General features: G+C 39.4%; 2 protein-coding genes across 3 annotated transcripts; one reads left to right on the top strand and one right to left on the bottom strand.

Moving 5' to 3' along the window:
* The first annotated feature begins 779 nt into the window (after window positions 1-779).
* Window positions 780-3,186, top strand: cfap20 (cilia and flagella associated protein 20). 2 transcript variants are annotated; one of them, XM_071499250.1, is made up of 6 exons: window positions 780-998; window positions 2,031-2,110; window positions 2,211-2,322; window positions 2,481-2,669; window positions 2,767-2,880; window positions 3,009-3,186. In XM_071499250.1, exons 1-6 carry the CDS (start codon window positions 915-917, stop codon window positions 3,012-3,014), a joined length of 585 nt encoding a protein of 194 aa, XP_071355351.1. In that variant the 5' UTR covers window positions 780-914; the 3' UTR covers window positions 3,015-3,186. The 2 variants fall into 2 exon arrangements, with proteins under 2 accessions (XP_071355351.1, XP_071355352.1); XM_071499251.1 differs by having other exon boundaries at window positions 3,012-3,186.
* Window positions 3,187-5,433: 2,247 nt separating this feature from the next.
* Window positions 5,434-18,987, bottom strand: dgat1a (diacylglycerol O-acyltransferase 1a). The gene is made up of 17 exons (XM_071499248.1): window positions 18,689-18,987; window positions 16,113-16,200; window positions 12,002-12,042; window positions 11,372-11,457; window positions 10,876-10,928; window positions 10,204-10,309; window positions 9,712-9,840; window positions 9,149-9,223; window positions 8,950-9,053; window positions 8,794-8,832; window positions 8,579-8,620; window positions 8,234-8,278; window positions 7,812-7,924; window positions 7,504-7,569; window positions 7,174-7,261; window positions 6,794-6,856; window positions 5,434-6,643 (listed from the first exon to the last, which is right to left on the bottom strand). Exons 1-17 carry the CDS (start codon window positions 18,985-18,987, stop codon window positions 6,497-6,499), a joined length of 1,584 nt encoding a protein of 527 aa, XP_071355349.1. The 3' UTR covers window positions 5,434-6,496.

An 18,987-nucleotide genomic window follows, 5' to 3' on the forward strand; every position in this document is an offset into this window, starting at 1 on the left:
CTTTAGGATTATACAGACTTAACTGTCCTTAGGCACAGGAATAATATAAGTTACATTTAAGACATTTATTCAATCAAAATGTTTCAAATGAATGAACTGTACCTTTATGAATATTGTTTATGACTAACTTCAACTTTGAGCATAGTTGGACTTTTACTTGCAGTTTACCTTCACCTGCTGCTGCAGCTTATGAACATTGAGCATTCCTTCACTCTCTGCTTAGGTTTATGGATTTTGTTGATGCTGCATGTGACAGATAACTACAACTCATCAGATAAAGTTATTACGTTTACTTTCTCTCATTGAGAAGCATATTTATACGGCATGCCTTCTTTAAAAAACAAAAACAACCAAAACTGTGCAGTGCTGTCCTGTCATTGCTCTTTCTACTTTTCACTGTTCTGTTTCACAGATATTTGATTTGAAAATTTGAAAAAATATATCAAAATTATTTTTTATAAAGATTTAATTTAAATGATGAATGCTTTTTGGGCCGCAGGGGGATTTTTCGCTGCAATAACACGAGTGGCCACTGTCCACACTCCAGCATTCTGTTGCCATGGTGACCAACATGCGTCACCGTTTAAGAGCCGGCGTAAACAAGGCCACGCGATTCTGTTCCTTAGCAACACCAAAATAATAAAAAGGTGAGAGCTCCTCTCCTTTCTTTTTATGCCTCCCTAAAAGAGAAATGTGTGGGCATCTTAATACAGACTCAAACCATTTTTTGAAATTTACTGTGCTGGATTTTTTTTTTTTTCAATTTTTAGTGGCGGAACGGATTATCTGGTACCCCACGGAAGCGGTAGCGTTGGGAACGGAAACCAGATCTGTAAACAAACGTATCGCTTGTTAGCAACAGTTGTGGTAAATCCAAACGCATGTGCGAAACGACAGCGAGCTAAACGCGGAAGATGTTTAAAAACACATTCCAGAGCGGATTTTTGTCTATCTTATACAGCATCGGCAGCAAACCTCTTCAGATATGGGATAAAAAGGTAAGCAGCGATTCAGAGTGAACGCCTTGAACCTACCCCGAACTTCCTTAGCTAGTCGTGCTAAAGCTAACTAGCGATGCGTGTCTTGCTCTTAACGCTTGATAATATTGTCAGTTTTAATCTCTGGTGTAAAATGCTTTGGATCCAGTGTCAGACAGCTGACTAATGACAGCCGACAAGCTATAAAGTTCAAAATGGCTGCCGTTTTCAAGTGGGGGCTATTCTGCTCCATTAAAGAACAAAAGTATGAATGAATTCCCTGATTGAACTATTTCAACATAACGCATTCCGATTTCTCTCCACTTGGTATTTCCCGTTGTTGACATTTTGAAACTAAACACAGTTGACTGTATGAATTGCGGGAACTTGTGGGGTAAGTATATTAAGGAATTCTGACCTAACGATGTTGTTTATTTGAATCAAATGTTGAATTCAAAAGGCCCCTGTTCTCACTAATTAGTAAATGTGAGATTGGCAGGGTACAAGGTGGGCCAGAAGGCCCCGTAGCTAAGCAACAGCTCTTAATAAAAACAATGACGATGTCATGTGTTTACGACTGTGTGAGGTTAAATTACAACACTTTAAAGATGTAAAAGGTCTGGACAGCATTCAGTGAGCTCCGGTCTGACTACTCGCACATCAGCGTCTGCATTATAGCACAACTGATGGAGGATTTCATAGGCTAATACTTAAATTCAGACTTAAGGGATTAAAAATATGATCAGCTGATGGTTCTTTGTGACATTACTATAAATTACATATTTAATAGTTTTTATAGACAAAGATATGTACTGTGTATATGGCTTGAAAACTATCTGACTGTGACACTCTTTCTTGATTACCTCTCAAACAAATCCCTGCCATTTCTGTCCTGCAGCTTCTTGTTTTTTTCATATACACAAATACAAATAATGTATTTGCAACAAACTAATATCTGTTAAGTTGAATGATGGTGATTGTGTTTCTTTACCAGAGAGAAACAGGTAATTTATCCATTAAACAAGAAACTTTAATATTATTCTGTGTTCACAGGTGAGGAATGGCCATATCAAGAGGATCACAGACAATGACATCCACTCATTGGTGTTGGAGGTTGAGGGGACAAATGTCAGGTGAGTTTGTGTGTGTTTAACTCATTCTTCAGCTTGGGTCAACTTGTGCAAACACACTCATTATTCACCCTTCTCACCTTCTTTCCCCTGACTCTTACAGCACCACCTATATAACATGTCCTGCAGACCCCAAGAAGACATTGGGCATCAAGCTTCCTTTTCTGGTCATGATCATCAAGAACCTAAAGAAGTATTTCACCTTTGAAGTCCAGGTGGGGAAGGCACTTGCTCTTGGCGTCTTGTCTCAGTGGCTCAACATAGTCTAATATATGCTCCTGACGAGCTTAGACTCAGGAATGATGTTCTGTGTTGGGCTTTGTTCCTTGTAATGTTGGGATTCATGGTCACTCATGCTATCTTTGCAACTCAGGTGTTAGATGATAAAAATGTTCGGCGACGGTTTCGGGCAAGTAACTATCAGAGCACAACACGAGTGAAGCCGTTCATCTGCACCATGCCAATGAGGCTGGATGACGGATGGAACCAGATTCAGTTCAATCTGTCGGACTTCACCAGGAGGGCCTATGGAACTAATTATATTGAGACTCTGCGCGTACAGGTCAGTGCACAGAGACAGACTAAGAACCAGCTGTCTTGAGACACTTCTTCCACAAGTATGACTCTAAGCTTGATAGTCTAATCTGTTTTTCCCTCAGATCCACGCTAACTGTCGAATAAGGAGGGTGTATTTCTCAGACAGACTGTACTCTGAGGATGAGCTCCCAGCAGAGTTTAAACTCTATCTGCCCGTACAGAATCAGAAAGCCAAGGTGACACATACGCCTCCACACACAGACAATTCTGCATTGACTTGATCACACAGTACATATAATACAATAATTACACAGACAATGGATAATATTTGTTTAACAGTCGTTCTTGTGTTTGTCTCTTGCAGCAGTAGAGCTTCTCAACCTGCACCTTTACCCCCGACCTGATGTGACATTTAGCTGTAAGATTTTCTGTGTGTAGACATATGAACTTTAAAAACTTTGTAATATTGTAATTTTGGAACTTTGAGTCTTGAGTGGCGTCTTGTGTTGCTCTCTGCACAATAAAGTTTTATAAGGACTGATCATATCGACTGTCACATGATATTTCTGCAATTTACAAGAGTTCCACATAAATACAGATTCTACAGCTTCCATATTCTGTGTGTGGATGAACAACCAGAAAGTCTCTGGTAATCCACTGTTACCTGCCACTAGACTGAAGACCAAGTGCTTGTTTTTAAAAATACAAAGAAACAGATGAGACCATTCAAATATAAACAATCTTTATCAAACAACACAATTCATTTCAAGTGAAAGGCTATGAAAATTATTTTCATTCCCAAAACATATCTGTTTCACTTTGGATTTCAGTTTACATTTGTATCAACAAATTAGCAATATGCATGTTACATGTTGCATCATACAATAATTTAATGGCAAAATCAACCCTTGAAAGACAGTTCAACTTAAAGCTGCATCTTCAGCATTCTAAACTTTTTTAAAAGCACACTCGGTGGAGTACTACTGGAGAAACAGGAAGTGGTGGGTTTCAGACAGATAACAAAAAGGCAAAATGCAGATGAAACATTCTCAGAAGACTTTTGATAACCCCATCTCAAGACATTTATTTCACACTCAGAGGTCAGCATCCTGTCACTTCATGCTTTGCAATTTTCACACAAAAAATAAAAAAATTTAAAGTAAAGAACTTGGTTTGGGAAATACATTTTTCATATGAAGGTCATGCAAATTTAAAAAAATAATCATTTATTTTAAATTTCTGTCCACACTGTTTGATTTCATTGAATCCTATTTATCAATGAATGTCAACTTATTGGTTAAATTTCAAGTAAAGTTCCATTTCGGAGTTGTCAGTCATTTGCAAACCTCTTTTGACATTGAATGACTTCAGTGTTTAATGTTTTAGTCTTTTCACATAACTAACAATAATGCACTGAACCGTTCAGTTTTGATTTTAGAAAGAAGCTTCCCAGACAGCAGCTCCCGGCATTGAGTTGTTAATAAGGACTGATCAGATATCATGTTGCTCACAGACCAGGCCATGCGTTGATAAAAGAGGGCCAGACTAATAGCTATTAAAGCTGTCATTTGTGTGCTGAAATACCAATAATGTGATAAGATTTATGCATGGCTCTTAAATAAAACTCTCCATCAGCTGTTGTTGTAAAGAAAACGTAGAGTTGGGTTACATTTGGACAAGAATTCGAACCAAAGTTTTACTGAAGGTTCCAAAATACTTCCAACACACCACAATATAAATACACAGTGAATCTAATGGCTACAGAGAAAAGGGTTGAGGAAATGTCTTTCCTTTGCAAGTATTTGGCCTCACTATTTTTTTTTTTTACATTTGGAGGTTTAAGCATATTTTTACAGCAGGCACTTCTTTCAACAAGGAATGTGAACACGTAGTGGTTTTGATAACTGATGTTATTACTTAACAACAGTGTTTTCCCTGAAAAGTGATCAGTGAGGAGCTAATACGGGACACGTTTTTAAAAATCAACAGGCTCCAATTTAACATGTTCACTCAGCTCTCATTGGGTATTTAGAAAATAGATTAAAACATAATGTAAAATAAAAAAATATCTTCCTATATTAACTTTTATATGGCAATATCCATATTGGCAACAGTGTTGGGCTCTAACAACTTCAAATCAAATCAAGAAAAAGACTCTCCTCATGATTTCAATACTGAAAAAACCCCTGGCATGAAAAGGCAGTTTGAAACTCCAAGTATTCCTGCTGCATCTGCTGTTTTACTCTAGAAGAAAAACTCAAATTGAGCAAACCAAATACAAGAAAATGTCAATGAGGAAATTACAGAACATAGAAATTATTTCAACAACACATTTTCCTCACACTATTGATACAGCTTAAAGAATACATTCATAGAAATCTATTGCTTTAACAGCATGCATCTCTTTAAAGTGCAAAAAAACATTCATTGGTTCAGATCAGTAAATCAACTTCTGCATTAAATCATTCATTGAACATAAAATCCAACATAAATAATAACTTCAAGATGGCACAACATAACTGCAGTCATATTAACAAATAAAATGATACAAATAAACCATCTGATAACTCCAGTGCAACACAAAAAAAAGCTGATAAAGCCAAGGCAAATAACACACATGGAGCATGTACTGTTACACTAAGAGCTTGCATTGATGTTTGTAGTTGAGAAACAGGAGACAGGAGGCTGCCTGCAGGTCCACGACTGTGCAGTCACAAAAATATCCTTTCACCTGTTCTCCTGTTTTTGGAGAGGGGTCCTTTCTTCACTTATTTTTGTTTATTTATTTATTTATTTTTTACAAATCCTTTAATATAAACATCTGTGATACTTGACATTTACATTGCATTAAAGGGAGGGGAATACAGGATATGTACAGGGGGTGAAGAAGTCTGAGACCACTTTCCCCATTCACTTGAACGGGAACACAGAAGACATGTAAAAAGTGTCACTGTGGTCAATTTGAGGACCTGGAGACATCTTGAATGGGCTATTAGAATTTTTAAATCCTAGCTTGCAAAAACAAACAAACACATTTCTCTGTTGCCTTTGAATTCAAGAAAAGAGCAACTTCTTAGCCACGGATAAAGAAACAACATTTTCATATTGGCTCTGTGGAGGCAGGATCCTGCTCTGGCTTGTGCTCACTCGGCAGTGGCTCGTATTTGCTGCACAGGACGGTGTGTGCATTTTCGAATATCCACAGGGAGGAGTGCTTGGTTGGAAGCTGCGTTTCCACTTTTGAATGCATTGGAGTGCTTTTGAAGTTCAAGAAATTGGTAAAGCTTAAGCAGGACGGTTTCAATCAGGGCACCTAACCTCTATATGGATCGTTGACCACCAATATCAGCCAGTCTGGGAAACCCTAGCACCACAAATTTGTTTTGTTTTTGATAATAAAAAAACAAAAAAAACATACTTCTAGCAAAGTGAGGGATCAATTCCAATAACAGAAATCCAAGTGCTATTAAGCTCTATCAATGTTTACAGTTTAAACATCCTGCACTAGACACAGATGATGAGAGCTGGTAGTGATGGTGGCTCCCGAGGTTTTCTAATACTGATGGCAGACCACTAAGGTGTATGTCATACCAAAGTGGAACATTGCTTTGAATCAAGCACTTCTCACATTGTTAGAATAAGTTCCTGACATACTGTGGTCCATTTCTCAAGTGCAAAAAAGAAAAAGTCAAGACAACTTTCCTGCTGTTGCTGTGGTTTGATGGCAGCTTCATATTAACAGGGTTTTCCATTATTGATGCCTTAACTTCCTCTACATTCACACTGCAGGCTGGTGTGTGTGTCTGTGTGCATGCGAGTGTAGTGTAGGAGCATGTGTTCATTCGTCTAGTACTATGTGGTGCTCCCGTAATGGATGACATAGTAGTCATGGACATACATCAACACAGCGACAGGCTGGCCAATGATGAGCGAGATCCACACTGCAGCGTTTCCGTAGTTTCCATTCAGGAAGCGACCCACAAACCAAGCCAGAGGAACCTGCAGAGGTAAAAGTTGAAAGTCAAAATGTGCTTGTGTACAGGTTTATACGAAAGTGTGGCGCGAGGGAGAGGGGGATCAAAAACAGCTGCCGTGGGAGACAGTCATTTGTGATAGAGGGAAAGAGATGGACAGTTCGATGTGCCTCACCTGAGCCATCATCCCCATAAAGGCCCAGAGTCTGAACATCTTCAGAGGGACGCTCACCAGGTACTGAAGAAGAAAGAGGCAGCAAAACAATAAATTTGACACAGATTTTCTTTTTTCAAATGTGTTCAAAAATGTGAAAATTCAAAGAGGAGAAAATCTGCAGACTAGTGGTTTTCCTTTTAAGCTGGAGGAGTCAATAAGTATGCCTTCTCCTTCAGTTGTTGTTGTCAAGTGTGACTAAAACACCTGTCCCAAACATGCATGTTTAATGAATATTAAGTATAAGAAAATCAATACGTTTTGAAGTTGAATGATCAAATATGTGGACAGTAGTAGTGTTTTTTGATGTTACAGAGGAAGACTGAATGCTGGTGGTTCACCTCGTGGAAGAAGGCAGACACCAGAAAGACAGCAGTCTGAGCCAGAAACTTGTTGACCCCCCTCCTCAGCATTGGCTTGTAGAAGTGTCTGTAACACACAAAGACACATGAATAAATGGCACAGATACTGAAATTACACTGATCTGTATCTCTCAAATCTGGCTGAAAATACCCCCAAAGATATGGGAGTTCACACCTTGATTTCTATTATATTCTATTATTATTCCTTTAGATTTAATTTCATACAGAGAACAATGAGAATATGAAGCTACAGTGTCAATGCTGAAAAGAAAAACTGACAGAGCTCATTACAGAAACTTTGGTGCTCACCTGAGGCACCACTTGTGCACTGGGATATTCCAGTTGGCCCAGAAATAGGTGACAGTCTCAGAGTTCCTGAAATGAACAAAAATTTCACAGATGAGAGTCTGACCTCAAGAGCACTGTTCTCTAAATGATGGTGTTAGTAAAATGCATAACAGCTGAAAATATGTGATATATTAGCTTGACGGAAAAATCTACCAAATTACCAGGGAGATTACGGTAAATGGGCTACACTGAGCATGTATAAGTGTGTACATGTCAGAGTGTCTTTAAATGTACTACTAATACCTCTATTGTATGATCTCTGTACTCACCACCAGTCCCTGTAGAACTCTCTGTCTCCAAACTGCAGCAGCTCTGCCACAAAGTTCAGAGAGGAGTGGAAAAACCAGTAAAAGAATATTAACCATATCAGATGGTTAGGGACCTGGGAGAGGAGAGGAGAGGAGAGGAGTGGAGTGGAGAGGAGAGGAGAGGATCAAGGGAGGAGTTGAGGAAAGGTGTCTGGGTTGGTAAGATTACACCATGTTTTCCATGGTGTTACTCTTTATCTAATATACAATGTCCTAATACACATGAGAGACAGTAATCAGACCTGGAGACAACCTCAGGGTTCAATATGAAAGGTCAAGTGGTGAAAGTGGAGTATTTTTATTTACTTCAACATTTGTTTGCTGTAACAAAGTTATGAAAGGTCATTGTTGTGCATCCTGCGTAGCTCTGTCATGATACTCACAGCTAGTTTCAACAGGCGCTCCACCATCCTAGAAAAGTCCATTTCCTGTGAGAGACACAAGGAATAAAATGATAAGGTTTTGTTATGTTTTATCTTTAGGAAAACACCACAGTCCACAGTTTCTTGCCACTTGCTCTGCCAAAAAGCCTTCTGTGTTTATTTCCTGTAGACATACTACTATTACATACTACTAATGCTACTGCCTTAAGATTATATGAATTCAATTTAGAGCAGAAGTTGTTAGTGAAGCTGTGGTATATAGAGAGCACATAGAGTGTGTGTGTGTGTGTGTGTGTGTGTGTGTGTGTGTGTGTGTGTGTGTGTGTATATATACAGTATACGCACCTGGAATGGTTTCATTGAGTTCTGTATAGTGGGAACCATCCACTGAAAGACACACATTTGAATTACTTCATTTTGTGGCAGTTGAATAGTGAAAAGCCTGAATATTTCTACAACAAATGAGTCTGTTGAACCGTATATTTTAATGTGTGTGTGTGTGTGTGTGTGTGTGTCTGGAGGCTTGTCTGTGTTGTGTGTCATATAAATATTCTACATACCTGCTGTATTAATCCCACCAGCAGCTGCATGAAGAAAAGCTGCGAGAAAGGGCAAGTTATGATTAAAACAAGACACGTCCGTGTCATCTAAATAACACTGTTAACTTTCACACTGTGTGTGTGTGTGTGTGTGTGTGTGTGTGTAATCCCTCTCACCATTTCAAAAAGTCTTCTCAGTAGGAAGCTTTTACGAATTCGAGGTGACCGTGGGAAGTTGAGCTGGTAGCAGAGAGTGGGGGCAAAGACAAAGTAGTACATGTCTAAAGACAAACAAAGAAACAACACAACAATATTCATGGTTAGAATATTATATTTTAAACAGTGTGGCTCATCTCTATACAGGCATCATGGTTACCTCTGTAGGTGAGGTTGCCTGGGTAGGACACATGAGTGTGAACTGCTGAACCATTGGACTGGGCCACAGACGGACCTGAAAAACACATAGAATGTGTTGAGTGTGTGTGAGTAATTGGTAACTTCAGTCTCATAAGATTATTTTCTATCAACCCTCAACCCCTGTTTTTCTAAGCAAAACAATCAGCCTGTTAAATATTAAGGATTACTAAGTGTGTTACTCAGTCGGTCTGAAAGAAAATCATCATAGTCAGAATTCAGTATTAAAATAGCTCCAAACCACACGGTGCTAAAGATGCTAAAAGATAAATAACTATGATCTATGTCGGTTGTGTGTGTGTCTGTGTGTGAGAAAGTGTGTGTTCAGTTTACTATGCCACCACTAGATGGTAGTAGCAGTATAGCAATAAATTATAATCATAATCCTGTTTAGTGTGCAGGGATATTTGTGTGTGTGAATCCATTATTTAATTCATTCACAGAATTGTGAGCAGTTTGTTGGCTTTGACTGAGATGATTCAACAGTTTCTCTGTGTGCGTGTGTGTGTGTGTGTGCACGCTTACATGAGTATGATCGTGTCATTCTTTTGGCTTTGGCTTGTCTGATTTCTCTGCACCACCTGTTGGTATCTTGGTAGGAGTACAGCTTGAGAAACAGCACTGTGTAGACACCTAGGGAGAGCACACCACCCACTGACAGACACAGACACACACACACACGCACACACGCACACACACAGATATTGACTAGGAGCAATATGACAGATGAATGGGCTGGTGTGTGTGTGTGTACATAAATATATAAACTCATAAAAAAACATTTTATTGGCTCATTTTCACATTATAATTATTGACATCATTTTATTGTAATTTCTGAAGCAACTGATCCATATGATCCTTTGAATTTCAATATAGGGATCAATAAAATATTTTTTATCTTTATATTTTTGTGTAAAGCATCAAAATATACACATGAATGAACTCTTCTCATTCATGATGCTTTAAGTGTATGTGTCACGCTATTATTACATGTACATTGTAGGAATTTACATGTACCTGGGGTAATGGAGGTCACAGTAAGTACTGTGGCTGAAGGAAAAATCAACATGGATGTCAGGTTAAGAATGTGAAGAATCAGTCCTGTAGTTCTGGAAATGGTACCCTACATAGATGAAAAGAAAAACAGAAAGGAGTCTGGTCACTGTGAAACATCTGTCACTATTTTTTCCTTAAAGTGAAAAACAATGCAACATAAGAACTTATGTGCCTTTTACAAATAAATATACATGAACAGGAGTGTTTTGGATCATATATAGTCTAATCTGGATCAGAAGTGTTCTTATCAGAGGTGAGAGCAGGTATAAAGAGGGAGCGGCTGTGATGTTTAATTTACTGTGCCGACTTCAGGAAGTAACTAACTCAAGCAAACATCCTTGATGGGAGATACCTGAATGATAAATTCAGAAGCAAACATACACTCACTACACTTACAAATCATCTAATAGTGCAGCAATCATTCTGATAACGTCAACGTGAGGTGTTTGGGAGCCCAACGAAGGTGGAATCAAAGGTTTCAGCAATTTATCAGCAAAGCTCAAAAAGCAGATCAATTGAACTGAGTTGAAGAAAAATTTGCAGTGTCTGCCATAGTTGAAATTAGAGTCACGAGATGTAAACGAAAATTTCTGTTGTCTAGGAAAAAGTATGCAAATCATTGTGAAAACTCACCACAGCTAAACGTCTCTCTGTGTACAAGGCTGCTAAGATGAACACATTAGACACTGAAACACACAACAGAGAAAAAGATGAATCAGCTACAGCAACACGCAGTGTAGACATGAACCATAGCAGTTTAACTCTATGTTGATTTTGCTGAGCAAGTTTCAGGTATAATAATAGTTGTACCTGAACAGTATAATTTTACTCTGACTGTTTTGTTGCCTTGATGAATCTGGTTGTTGACAGAAAAGAGACAATGTTGAAAGTTAACTTGACACCAACTATGCCTCTGTTAGCTATCTTAGCATCTGGCCTATTGAATCTACTGTAGATCCTGTTTCATTGCAGTCAACAATAACACTTGTTACAGAGACTATGGTGACCCGATGAACCTGATGTTAATACAGGTAATACAGGTAGTTGTTTGCTCAGTTCAACATGAACGTCAGTCCTAAGGTCACAGGTGGACAAAGGGCTAGAAGTCAGTAAGATAAAGACTCCATACCAATAATAAGGCAAGCTGCTGGCCAGCTATAGGGGTCCTTTAAGAAGAGAGACACCACTTGGATAGGGTCTACCAAGATACCATACCTAGATGAGAAAAGAGAGAAGTGAAATTATTGATCCCACCCGGCATCATTTAAAAATGGTTATGATTAGGTGCACTTTAAGCCTTGGGAGGTTCAGATGAAAGTACATGGCCAGAAATGGATTTGTTATGTGCAGGTTGGAGGCTAGAGATTGGTGGAGTCAGGTAAAGGTTTAGTGTGGCCATGATAAGAATGTTGGCCAAGTCTCGGCCTTTAACTCCAGTGTTGTACATAACAAAGGGAAAACTTGGAGAAGAAAGACCACAGGACTGTCAGCAAAGAAAGTACCTGTCTATACTGTGTTGATGGTACAGTTTTTAATGTAACATAAAATCTGGACTTTTTTTTTTTTTTTTTTTTTTTTTTTAAAGAACACTCTTTTGGCATGTCTCATTTCATACTTGTGTCAAGTTGTCCTGCAGGAGAAGGGGGTGGTGGTGAAGTGTGGGATGAGCGAAGGAGGTCAGGAATGAGCTGCAACAGCACCTGCTTGTACTACACACTGTCAATGTAAGTTAGTGCAGTATGTGTAGGTGCGTACTCACTTTATGATGTTCTCCAAGAAGAGACGTGCATTACTCAACACCTGACAGAGAGGACGAAAGAGCCCACAGATGATAATGAGTACCATTCACAGAATCAACAAGAATCACCCAAAAGAAATATTTTAAGACGCTCCAGAGTTTGAGGTTGTTTTATATCAGTAAATCTTTGTTTATAAGCTGAAAATGCTTAGCTGTAAATCTGGCTTATTATTTTCTTTGCGCACAGCTTGGCTCATGATTAGTCTGCAGATTGAAATGTGCTTGTTCATGTTCATGCTCATGACTTCATGACGGTTAAACAGGTATACGCACCTGTTTATTATTATATTATGTATTAAAGTTCAAGGACTGAGCTCAGGTTTATCTCAGTCATAAGTTATCTGAGCTTCTCTGACATAAATCTAACCACCCACTCAACACACAAAGAGGCAACACTGCATATGTATAGTATATATGCACTTTTTAGATAACTTTTATGGCACTAAAGATCAGTATGCGAGTTAGAGAGACAGTTAAGATAATGAGGACAGTGGACAGGGTTTGATACATGATAAGGTCAAGCTACAGAGATTATGTGGCATGTTGCACCTCAGCCCACTGGCCTGCCACGACCCTGGAGCAATGTGGTTTTGATTCAACTATGCGTTTTGTCCACAGCACTGACCTTTGCCTTACTAACCTTCAGCATGGGCAAAGAGCACCATCACCTACAGAATAAATGGGACGGTGGTTGTTCAGAGCATGTAGAGAGGGCATTGCAAAATCTGATTTTGCAATATTTTACTGTGCAATTGTGTCTTTTCTGTCATCCCTGTCCACACAAAGGTCAATGTTCAAAGTTAAAAATAGAGCAATACCCTGGGAGCTGGCAGGAATTTAGCTTCTTGCTCAAAGATACTTCAGCAGGGGGTAAGTTAACTGAACCCAGGCTGCCCACTTAAGACAACTTTTCTGTTTTTTTGGTACACCAGTAATTGCAGTTAAGAAGGTTTCATGCAACCTGTTCCATGACTGTTAGTCAGTAACATACATTAAACTCAGGACAGCTGTTTACATAGTTTCATTTGTCTCCACGGATATAAACTTAACATGCACAGAGACAACTGTGACCTGCGTGCTTAAGTTGTTTTGGGTCAAATCTCAACATCAAGATCTCTAGTCCACATCATCCATGAATTATTTCAAAAATAAGAATGCAGGGTTTAAAAAAAAAAAAAATTATTTGAGTCACATCTTAAAGAGTCCAAATACTGGGATATTCATAATCTTATTTAAACACATTTTCTTGTCTAATTCTCTTTATTATCATATAAAACAGTCATGATAAGTCATTTCTCCACCTGCATAATGAGTCAGCCATTGCTTTTCATGATCCAAAAAACACCAATAAAACAAACTAACCATTCGTTTTCACACTGTTTGAACAGTCTTGATTTATGCTCTGACACAGATTCGCAGCTGACAGCATTAAGTTGTGCTTTGCTTCGCACTGACCTTGTCAGCCTGTGGTCATTTCAGCTATTCACATGGTCTAGTTGGCTGCACATCAGAGCAAACGATGATATGAACCAGCTGAAGCATCAGTTACTTGCACCACATCCTGGGATGATTTTTGCTTGTCAAGGATTAACACTGTGTCTTATACCAAATATCTTCTTATATAGGCTAACTGAGCAATGGACAGTATCTTGAAGTACTGATCTTTTTGTTGGTTCACAAGCTCAGATGTAGTAGCACTAATTCTGCATCTACTCAACGTTGCCTGAATGTCTTGTTAGTGAGAGTTTTAAATCTTTCATTAAAAATGAACTGGGAATGCTTGGGGTCAAAGGACACCTTGGAAGCTGTTTGCCATCTGATGGATCTATATTGGAATGGGTAACTATATCTTGAGAGTCATTACATAGGATAATAATTCATTATGTTACAACCAGAAAATATGATGCCATTTTACAAAACCAGCTTAAAAAGTGTTCAATCATTCATTAAAATCAGATCAGGATTAAGTCACTTTTCTTGGATTCCCAGCTGGAAACATCACAGAGGCACAAAGCAGGGCTTTCTGTTATTTTGTCCACCACCTACACTTTAGGGTTGCATATTAATTGCAAACCTAAGTAATATCTGTAAACACTTGGCTTCAGCATTCAGAGTTTAAAGATGAGGTAAAAATCACACATCTAATCTCTCATCTGGAGAAACATGAAATCCAAGGGGGTGACATTTTTGTCCTTATCGAGGACGAATTACACAACTAAGCTAAATGTTCACGCACACACAGACACATAGACAAGACTCAGTGGTTCCACCTCACGCTCTTACAGCCTAAGCCCAAAGGCCTCAGCTGTCCCTGGTGACCACAAAGTGGAGGACATGGTCGTCACAGCAATATAAACTTTCAAAGCTGGGATTAATTCTGTCAGGGAGCTGCAAAATTAGGCCTGATTTAGAAAAACCCACAAAAATACACTGCTAACACACAGTAGCCTATGTGCACAAATCTCCACAGGCGCTCACACATATGGTACATGAATGCAGGGACATGTGCATACACACTTGCTCCCATGTTCGATGCTCTGTTTATAGTGTGGGTCCATTTAATTTTCATTAGGATGCCAAATCAAAATACTAACACTGACTGGATCTCCAGGGGTACTGCAGGGTCTCTCTAGAGATGCACGCGCACACACGCACACACACGCACACACGCACACGCACACGCACACACACACGCACACACGCATGCACACACACTTAAATTCAGCCATTGGAACGGGGCAGAAGGTTCATTTCTCTGAAGAGGGCCTTGTTGTCCTTAAGTGGCCTTAACCCAGGGGGACATAATTAACTGTGACACAACTTTGATCAGTAATGCAATGAGACTGTGCGGTGCTGTGTCTAACACAAAATGAATAATTCAGTAATCTAATATCTATTGTACGACAGTGTTGCCAGGCAGGTTTGGGAAGGCAATATAGTCGAGCTCTTTTCATGTTTTATGATGTTCATGTAGGTATTTGGTTAGGGGTCAGGATTTTAAACGGCCACAGCCAGAATCTCTGACATCTTGCATCATGGCAACCACAGTCCATCCTGAAACTGACCTTTTTCCACACAGCGTCTTCAGCAGTGTGCAAAAGAGTGGCTGCGTATGTGTGTGGTATGTGCACACACGCTGTAGCACAGCCTTTCAGCTGCTAGGTTATTTTCTTGTCATTTAGAGTACTTATCTCATATCCAATGCTGCTTTCAAGTGATTCCTCTGAGCTTGTACTAGCAGAGAAAGATTTGTGAGCATGAACTGCAGTGAAGCATGCTTTTCAGGGTTATAATTAAAATTGCCCCCGCAGAAAGATTTGCCTTTGAGTTTAATGTTTAATGATTTAGAATTTCAGAATCAGAATCAACTCAAATCCAGTCATCCTCTCATGAGAGGAACTTTTTAACTTACAAAGAAAAATTTTAAAACTCACAAATCAACCCCTTAATCTAAGTTGTAGAGATGAAATGGCACAGGAAATGAACCGGCTGTTGACCCTATTTGCATGCATATGTGTGGTTAATCTACTGGTGTTAACAGAGATAACATAAAAAAGCAACTTATCAAGACTGCTCACAGACAACACCCACAGACACACAACAATTTTTATGCGTCACAGAAAGTTACTGTAACAGGTCCAAGTGGCAGGAGGATGTGTAGTATGCAGATGTGGGCTGACACTTCTGCTTTTGTTGTTAAAAGCAATTGTCAAAAGTTTGTAGCACTAATAGACTGCGTGTGTGAGACAGAGAGAGAGTGAGATTGAGTGAGAGACAAAGAGAGGGAGATATAACAGTTACTGTAATTTCTGACAGTTTGTAGAACAACAGATGTGCTGACACACCAAAAAGGCCAAAGACACTTGGCCTTTTTGGCCTAACACTTTGAGGCACTGTGAAGAAATAGGAGACAAAGTCTGAGCACTGCTTGTGCTCTTGTCATGTTTTCATTCAAACTTTATGAGTCATTTTTATACTCACAAACATTCAAATATGGTGGTATATGGTACACAGTTTCGGAAAACACAGCTCAGTATATTTTCACTTCTAAATGCACATGTGTTTTACTCACCAGCATAACCACACACCAGTTGAGGATTCCTCTGTAGTTGCTGTAACCGCTGTCTGAGCTCAAGAGAGACTCTTGGAAGACGTGGCAGCTGCAAGAAACATGGAGCCAACAATTTGTCTGGTTAAGATCTTTGCCATCTTTCCTGCCTTTGGCATAATGATGAACTCAGAGATTAAATTGTTGTGCAAGCACCTCTTGGTCACTCTCAAGCCTCAGTTAAGACACACTGAACTGAACACTGTATTCATGTTTTTTTGGTTTGATGAAGGCTGCATGATTCAAATCTTACACAGAACTGGTGACTCATAGTAAGTCAACCCAAAATGGTAAAAATCCTTAAAAAAACATTTTACACATTAGACATGTCAGCGTTGAGGGCCCACCACTCCTGCACATATTAACACTTATGTAAAAATACTTAAGTGTTTCTACTATTTTTAACTTTTAACTCAAACTTCTGATTTTTTTTATTTGATTCATTTACTTTTACTTTCTTGACTGTCAAGCATGTGGTAATTTTGCAGCTTTTCCAACTACAATAGCACTCAGCATACCTCCGCCAAGACCAGACAAATCCACATGTTTGTGAGATCCAGATTATGATCTGGAAGATAGGATTAAAAAAAACAAACAAAAAAAACAAAACAACATACTTTCTCTTTTGAATGAATGAATTGTGTTTTGTTCCTACAACTGCAACAGACAAGGAAAAAGTTGAGAAAATTTAGGCTAAAAGTTATTGTTGTGAAAACTAAGGTTACATTACATTAACCAAGAATTTTTACACAACTCTATGTGGCAGAGAGTCAGCAGAGAGGACATGACGAAGAAGGAAGATATCGAAAGGAGGAGGGAGAATTTGAAAAGAAGAGGACAGGAGATGAAGGAATAAGGGAAAGTCAGTAAAAGTGGGGTTGGAAGGAGCATTTGAGGAAAGAGTTGAAAGGTTCCTCAATGTGGCAAGACCAGACCAGCAGAAGAACGTGCAGACAGAGAGGTAGGCACAGTATTGCAAAAGCACATGCCATTGTTGTTCCTCAGCTGCTGTAATACAGCAAAGTGACACTGCACATGTACGTCACACACCTCATCTAGCTGGCAAGACTCCAGCAAAAGTACTACAGTGTCTTTATTTCAGCATTTTAAGGATGTCGCTCTTTACTTCTTTTAGTTGAAGTCAAGGGATGTGGGAATCCCTGTCAGGCTCTTGAGAGGAGGCCTCAAACCTATAGAAATGTGTGTTTCAAAAGTGTGTCTCAGTGAGTAAAATGTGTCTTGTCGAGAAAGGCTCCTACATGACACCTGTCTTACTCTGTATATAACTGTATGCTAAAGTACTCAAATTCTTGATTCAACTAATTAAGTCTAAATTAGGTAGAATGTTTGGATTACCAATTAATCAGTTGATTGTTTTGTTAATTAACTGATTGATTGTTTGGTCTCTAAAAGGTCAGGCAACAGTGAAAACCAGCAATCAGTTTCCTACAGCCCAAGGTGACATCCTCTAACTGCTTATGTTGTATGTTTGTGGTCCAAACAATGGTCCAAAACCAAATGTATTCAATTTAAGATGATATAAACGTGAGTAAGGCAGCAAATCTCCACAGACACAGGATCTCTGGAGCTCAGCCAGAGCGACCAGTGTGTTCTTGGTCATCTCCCTTACCGAGACCCTTCTCCCACTGTGCTCTTCCCCACATCTGCGCCTCGACACAGCCCTGTCTCTGAGCTCTACAGGCGGTTCTGTCTGCCTCATGGTTTTGTTTTTGCTCTGATGTGCATTGTAAGCTGTGAGACCTCATATAGACAGGTGTGTGCCTTTTCAAACCATGTCCATTCAATTGAATTTACTACAGGTGGACTCTAATCAAGGTGTAAAATAAAATATATGGAGGAAAATGTGATCGAGAAGAAATGTGAGGCACCTGAGCTAAATGTCAAGTGTGTCACAGTGTCAGAGCAAACGGTCTCAATCCTTATATCAATGTGATATTTCAGATTTGACTTTGGGATGAAAGTAAAATTCTGCTTTTGTTTTGTCATGATGGAGTATTGAGTGTTGTTTTTTTTTATTCTACCATAAGGCTGCAACATAACAAAATACAAGAAAAGTGAAGGGGTCTGAACACTTTCTGAATGCACTGTACCAAGATTTATGAAATCTGGACCACATTAACCCACCGAAGCTAAAGACAGTCTCAAATATGGTTTCAGCTTGTCAAACCTTTACTGTGAGAACACCATCCAGTTCATACATTAGATCAGGACTAGATCAAAACCCACACCATACTAAGGTGTGTCCAATCTGGACTAGATTACCAAGGAAAATCACATGTGAAATTTCTCCTCTATTTATGAAAAGAACAGGGACTTTTACTGCTTGGTCCACATCTAGATCACATCATACTAGTCTAGCTCAAAAACCATCACCCCTAGACTTGTTATGTCTGCACCACCTTAACCCAGAGAAGCTAAAGCCTGTTTTGAAAACTGTTTTCAGATTTGTGGCACATTGGGAGATAAGCTCGGCGTTGTATTATTAGCCTATTAATATTATTATTTTATTCATTGGTTACCTGAGTCTCTCATTGATATCTTCCACTGCACTCTTCTGTTTCCTCGGATTGTTTGTGTGCTGCTGCTGCTGCTGCCGCCCTGACATCCCCGTCTCTCTGCCCACCTTCCCGTTGTTACTTGCATGCCTGTGCACCTCCTCCTCTGCTCTGCCTTTAGCGGGATACTGTGGAGGTTTCTCCCCTGCGTCGTGCCACTTGCTGCCGTTGGCTTGCTTCACGCTGACCGCTCCGCCACCGCCGGAGATGGTCGTCCTCCTTCGGCGGGTTACGGGCCCTCTCATCTCGGCCCTGTCGCTCAT

Source organism: Trachinotus anak, unplaced genomic scaffold (genome assembly GCF_046630095.1).
Source record: "Trachinotus anak isolate AG129_WGS33_773 ecotype Australia unplaced genomic scaffold, CSIRO_AGI_Tana_v1 ptg000016l, whole genome shotgun sequence".
Taxonomy (NCBI): domain Eukaryota; kingdom Metazoa; phylum Chordata; class Actinopteri; order Carangiformes; family Carangidae; genus Trachinotus; species Trachinotus anak.

Excerpts from the sequence above, each read along its gene's own strand:
- cfap20 (XM_071499250.1), top strand. The coding sequence starts at position 915 with ATGTTTAAAAACACATTCCAGAGCGGATTTTTGTCTATCTTATACAGC. Across the intron at positions 999-2,030 it reads TTCAGATATGGGATAAAAAG|GTGAGGAATGGCCATATCAA; the intron begins GTAAGCAGCGAT and ends CTGTGTTCACAG. Across the intron at positions 2,111-2,210 it reads GTTGAGGGGACAAATGTCAG|CACCACCTATATAACATGTC; the intron begins GTGAGTTTGTGT and ends TGACTCTTACAG.
- dgat1a (XM_071499248.1), bottom strand. The coding sequence starts at position 18,987 with ATGAGCGACAGGGCCGAGATGAGAGGGCCCGTAACCCGCCGAAGGAGG. Across the intron at positions 8,279-8,578 it reads ACTCAATGAAACCATTCCAG|GAAATGGACTTTTCTAGGAT; the intron begins GTGCGTATACTG and ends TGTCTCTCACAG. Across the intron at positions 7,925-8,233 it reads AGCGCCTGTTGAAACTAGCT|GTCCCTAACCATCTGATATG; the intron begins GTGAGTATCATG and ends CTCCTCTCCCAG.